The 5,715-nt window shown below is 35.3% G+C and overlaps 1 protein-coding gene across 1 annotated transcript; it reads right to left on the bottom strand.

The window, feature by feature from the left end:
- Positions 1-2,455: 2,455 nt before the first annotated feature.
- On the bottom strand, positions 2,456-5,486 carry LOC149792043 (transient receptor potential cation channel subfamily V member 3-like). Its single transcript, XM_089969519.1, has 2 exons — positions 4,535-5,486; positions 2,456-3,990 (listed from the first exon to the last, which is right to left on the bottom strand). The coding sequence occupies exons 1-2, from the start codon at positions 5,484-5,486 to the stop codon at positions 2,456-2,458; spliced, it is 2,487 nt and encodes an 828-aa protein (XP_089825645.1).
- Between the last annotated feature and the right edge of the window lie 229 nt (positions 5,487-5,715).

The following is a 5,715-nucleotide window of genomic DNA, read 5'->3' as shown; positions in this document are numbered from 1 at the left end:
ACTTTTTAAACAATTTCCTTACACGTACTCTCAACTCCTTGTCAGCTTTGTGGAAGGTTCTGTCGATGCTGCCAATATTTCATTACTTGCATGATCAATACATTCTGATTATATAGTCTGTGACAAATAAAAAAGTCTACAAAAGCAAAAAACGTGATGTTATATTGAAAATTGTTAAACTCGTTGGTACACTAAGAGTAAAAAGAAAAACAATTACTGTAAACTGTTTCGTGTTTATATACATATCAGCAGAAACAGAGTCTATATACTTTATAAGAGGTAACTAACGGAGAAGTATATGCGTTGGCTCTGTGCTCAAAATGATGAATTGTAAACCAGTTTGGCAAGGGCTTTAATCCTTACCATCAGGGTCAGCCAGGAGTTGTTAATATCGTGTTTCAAAGCAAATATTATTCAAACACATGGTTTCGTATTGACAGGTTTTAATAAATACTTTATGAAAAGATTGGTGCATTTACTTTGTTATTTATAATACTTTAAGACGTGTTCCTGTGAATTTATTTGGCAAAAACCCAATTTTTTCCATTTGCTCTAATATAAATTATAGTAGCAGATTAGAAGAGCTAAGAACCTATTCATTGTATCATCAGCCCTTAAGCACTGACAGCCGCATACGCGATAAATAATGTACACGTTGCAACCTAAAGATAGTGGAATGGTGAGTAAAGAAAATTAGTGGAATATAGAGTAAAGGAAACTAAATAGGTGGTGAATAATTTGACCTCAAGGAATGATGATGAAACTGAAACGAGGTAACTTGTGAACAATTTGAAACTAGAGGAATGATGAGAAAATTGAAACTACAGGAGTGATGAGAAAATGAAACTAGAGGAATGATGAGAAATTGAAACGATAGAAATGATGAGAAATTGAAACTAGAGGAATGATGAGAAATTGAAACTAGAGGAATGATGAGTATGAATATATAAAATTAATCAAATACAAACAACAACATTGAAGGAAAACATTTCTGAAGATAGTGCGAGTAACATTATTGATCAGCATGAATAACTGATGATGGCAAACATATATTCTACAATTCACGGCAATATACGAAAAACTACAAGAGTAGCTGATCTGACAAATTTCATTCCATCATGGAGAGAATGGAAAGGGCGATAACTCTCATAAAGTGCAACTGATCACCTACATTTCTCAATATGTACATCTGGAGAAGGTGACCATATCAAGCACAAGGTTTCAGAGCATTCAACAACAAGCTACAAGGCAAAATGGATTCACAATATCCTGTCGTAACCCACATTCAGCCTCAAAAGGCAATACATGTAACAAAGTTGGAGAAAAGTGATTTTCAATAACATATACAAAGTGTCAAGGCGACCAGTTGAACACTGTCTATTCGTGTTCACAATTTTGGTATTCAAAAAGAAAAATAAGCTAACAAAAACGGAAACAATGATTAGTCAATATGAACTCTTTTTGATGATGGTAAAAGCAATTCCTATGTTTCATGGAGTTCCATTTAGACTTGCGACCCGCTGAGGTCATATTAATATGTCATAACAGCAAAAACAAACCTCATACAAGTAAGAAACAATGATTTGACAATAAAAACTCCTTCAGCTGATGTCTGTATTATTTAACAAATTTCATGACAGCAAATGCAGCTGGGAGACTGTATATGCTAACGCGATTGCGTTTTACACCTGTAAAAGACAGACACAATAAAAACCTAACAAACACTAAAAGAGCAAAGGGGGTTGTCCATTTGCACATCGTCTGTCTATGTCAATACTAGTTATACTTTACATGCTAACTCACCATACACTTTGGGAGTATCTGTGCTAACGAGATAGTGTGATGAATGCAAGGACGGAGTGAAAATGGAGAGTCATGAAAATTATTATACAATAAGGTCAGCCATACAATAATATGATGCTGTGCTTATATGAAATGAATTTTGCTTATTACGATAAATTATAACTATACATTATCCAGTCATCAGCGTTTCAACCCATAATTTTATCTTTTAATATACACGTGTATTATGATGGAAATTGTACGGCGTACCTTGAGAGACATTAAAATAAAAATATATCTTCGTTTATCTATGGTATATATTTTGGATTTGTTGTACATTTTTCAACTTAATCATTGTATATTTTCTCAAACATGACTCAGTGTTAAAAATGATACGCCCATGACGTTTTCGTTATAATGACAAATGTTGGAAAGAAGAGGTATAACGTTTTAACTTCCTTTTCAAATCTCGTGCATAATATAGTGAATTGACGATGTTCCCATTTGAAAAAAAATACTCGAGTGCAACTTTGACAAGTTGATAACGATGACAAGTTAAAAACTTTGACAAATTGATAAATAAAACTATCCTGTATCCTAAGCAACTTTGTTAATTTGTTAAAAGAGATATTGGCGTTGATTGTCGCAAAATGGCTGTCAGTGCTAAGGCTTCTTAAATAGTTTGATGTTGCCCGACATGAGGATGATGGTATATGTCAAGATGCCTCTTCACATCTAGATGTTCAACCGTGTTTGCCATGGTACTTTTAGTACTTGTCATACTGCGCTGAAATGTATTTGTACCATTGGGTTGACCATTGAAAGAAGATTGGGATGAAGTTTTGTTCACACTGTACTTGTCCACAAATTTGGCCAGTTTTTCTAAAACGGTTACATCGGACTTGCCATCTATTACATCATCGTCGATGACATCTATTCTCATCAGATGCCTCGTCATGATTCTATTATTTTTTCTTCGCCTGTCGTATGTATCAACTTCAGCCTCCCTGGTTACCATTCTGGAATACTGGTGGGTAAGCCTGTTCGGTAAAAGCCCCTCAAAGAAAAGTATGACCGCCAGTTGCTGTAGACGGAGGTGCATGTCAGGAGTAAAGTTTTGAAGAAGGTCTGTACAAGTGGAGGAAAGAATGGCGATGAGTGCATTAAGCATGACAATAGTTGTCATAATTATGAAAGCTACAAACACTAATGATAGCCACACAGGCTGACTGGAATCGGAAATTGGGATATCAGCAGCGCCTAGAAAACTTTTAAAAGTCAGCATAAGCATTCCCTCCCAGCTGCTATAACTATCAGTAGTCTGACCGTTAGGGTTATGAAGGAGCATAAACATTGCTGTCGAGAAGGCTAATATTTGGAGAGCTATGATAGGTGCAAAGCGAGTCATATCTTGCAACAATATTCTTTGCATCAAGGAGGTGAAAAAGCAGAAAAAGCTGTTGGCTCGAAGAAAGAAAAGCAACAGATACCAGCCCAAAACCACTGCAGTAATCAAAATCATGTTGTTATAATCAGTAGACCATGTTGCGCCAAAGTCGGATATAATGCAAAGTGCAAATAGAAAGAAGAGAGCGTGAAAGATTGCATTTGCATATGGGTTTAAAAATGGTTTGAGAGTAAATTCAAATTGTCTCCTGCAAATCTGCACAATCCTAAAGCACCCTGCCCATATGTACAGAGGCGAAAATATTAACATGATGATGGCATAGACAGCAGGGAACCATGCACCCATGCCTTGATTGATGGTTACCGTTCCCTTACTCTTCACCCTCTCCACAGCTGCAGCAGTTAGAAAAGCTATTAATGCAATGTGGATCAGCAAACCAGTGTAGAGGAATTTACGATAGTATCTCCATTTTTTGATGATCATCCACTGTATTGGTCGTATCTGCATGAATTTCAGTGATGTTTTATATGAATGATGAAATATCAAATCAAAAACCGATGGGTCACTAATGTTCTTTTCTGTAGGTGGTGCTTTTATGGCGCTGTCTTTCAAATGCTCATTAATTTTTTCTTCATCTTTTTGCCTCTCGTATTCTTTCAGCTGATGATCTATATCCGTCATGTCATAAAGATTCACGTCAAAAAGCCCTGACGAGTCATCCGAAGTGCAATATCCCTGTAGAAAAAGAAGATTAATGTATTCTAGAGCAAAGTTGGCAGAAATCTCGGGCATGAGTGGATCTGTCAAATCACTTATTACAGCACGGGTGAGCGGATATATCTACCTATCTATCTATCTATCTATATATATTTGTTTGTGTGTGTGTGTGTGACATTTAAAATATTTTTTTCACAGATTAGTTTGCATATTTCTTTCAGTTTGTTATATTTATATTATGTCACAAAAAGTTCATATATTTACTTTAAATTCTCAATGCACAACATATCATATAAGGTTCAACAATCTGCATCTATTTTGTGACTGAAGTACTTTTAAGTGGTAATAGCGAAAATACAAAGGTAAGCAATTATTGTAGTTTTTTTGTTGTTGTTGTTGAATGAATGCATAAGTATCATATGCGGAAAAACACATAAATAAATACTTGACACTAGTCTATACATATAGAAAAAATATATTACACAAATCTGTATGTTATGACTTTATATATATATATATATATATATATATATATATATATATATATATATAAACTGTACTTAATGTGTTACTAGGTAGTTTCTTGTTCGTGTTTAAATCAAGTTACTTAGATGACGAGAAAATTACTCAGACTATGTGGGATTTTTATTTTTACCTCATCGATTATATAGTCGAAAAGTTTAACCTGTCCATATTTTGCAGCAAGAATAAGCGGTGTTTCTTTATTTTCGTTCACCATCAATAGTAACGTTTTAAAGCAGTGTTTCATCTCATCCTTGATGAACTGCATCATTTCTTTTGCTTTTACTTCGCGATCAGGAAAGATGTTAACGTAATTCAAAAGAGAATGACAAAGATTGTCACCGACACTGTTTTGTTGATAAACGTCAGTTTCCTTCTGTTCAAGTAATAATTTCACTATATCCTTGTTGTCAGTCAATACGGCAATCGACAAAGGTAATTGACCCATCATAACGTTGTTTTTGAAACACAAACCCGTCGCGTTTTGTGAAAGTAGTTCTTTGACACCGCCTGCATCTTGCTTACGTGCAGCATTGAGTAACATTTCCACAAGCACTTTGTTTTCCTTAGAGATGGCCATGTGAAGTGGTGTTTGTCCACAAAATTTTGGAGAATTATCCCTGTGGCAATGTAATAACTCGGGATATGTTGTTATTATATAGTGAAGAACTCGCTCCTGAACACACCCCTGAGCCCAATCCGGAGCGAGCTCATTGCCACGTTCCTGAGCACTCCCGTTAGCGTCATACTGCTCCACTTTGCTTAACTTAAACATTGTGATTGCTTTATGCAAAACTGTCGAATAACCATGATTCTTGCTTCCTTCTGTAAAAGATGGACACTTTGCAAGTATACCCAGTCTCCTTTGAAACTTTGATTCATCTTTGTCTGTTATGTCTTCTCCTTCTGGAACTTTTCCCAATCTGTTAATGTATTCAAAAATGGTTTCAAAGAGTTTAGCTTCTCTGTCTGGATGTATTGGAAAGGCGTGTGACATCATGTTAAAGTGGTATCTTTTCTTCTCCTGTTCACTTTCATAGATGTCTTCCTGCAACATATCATGTTATGGATAAATGAGAACAACAACAATGTATCGTAATAATCGGCTGTCTGCACATTGTTCCAATAATTTTGGCTTATTATGACTTCGTTAACATGTAACCTATCGAACTCGGGACTAAGAGTTTGTTTTCCCTTGCTGATAAAGTATATGTACGAGCGTTCTAATGGATACATACTATTTTAGGTGATTTTGGTTGTAAAAATAATTTTTCAGGTACCCGAAA

The sequence above is a fragment of the Sinohyriopsis cumingii genome, chromosome 9 (assembly GCF_028554795.1).
Source record: "Sinohyriopsis cumingii isolate HCF-2022 chromosome 9, ASM2855479v2, whole genome shotgun sequence".
NCBI lineage: Eukaryota > Metazoa > Mollusca > Bivalvia > Unionida > Unionidae > Sinohyriopsis > Sinohyriopsis cumingii.
The sequence above is the reverse complement of the archived record's forward strand: the minus strand, read 5'-3'. Positions and strand labels throughout refer to the sequence as shown.

Excerpts from the sequence above, each read along its gene's own strand:
- LOC149792043 (XM_089969519.1), bottom strand. The coding sequence starts at position 5,486 with ATGTTGCAGGAAGACATCTATGAAAGTGAACAGGAGAAGAAAAGATAC. Across the intron at positions 3,991-4,534 it reads AAAAATCCCACATAGTCTGA|ATCCACTCATGCCCGAGATT; the intron begins GTAATTTTCTCG and ends GTGATTTGACAG.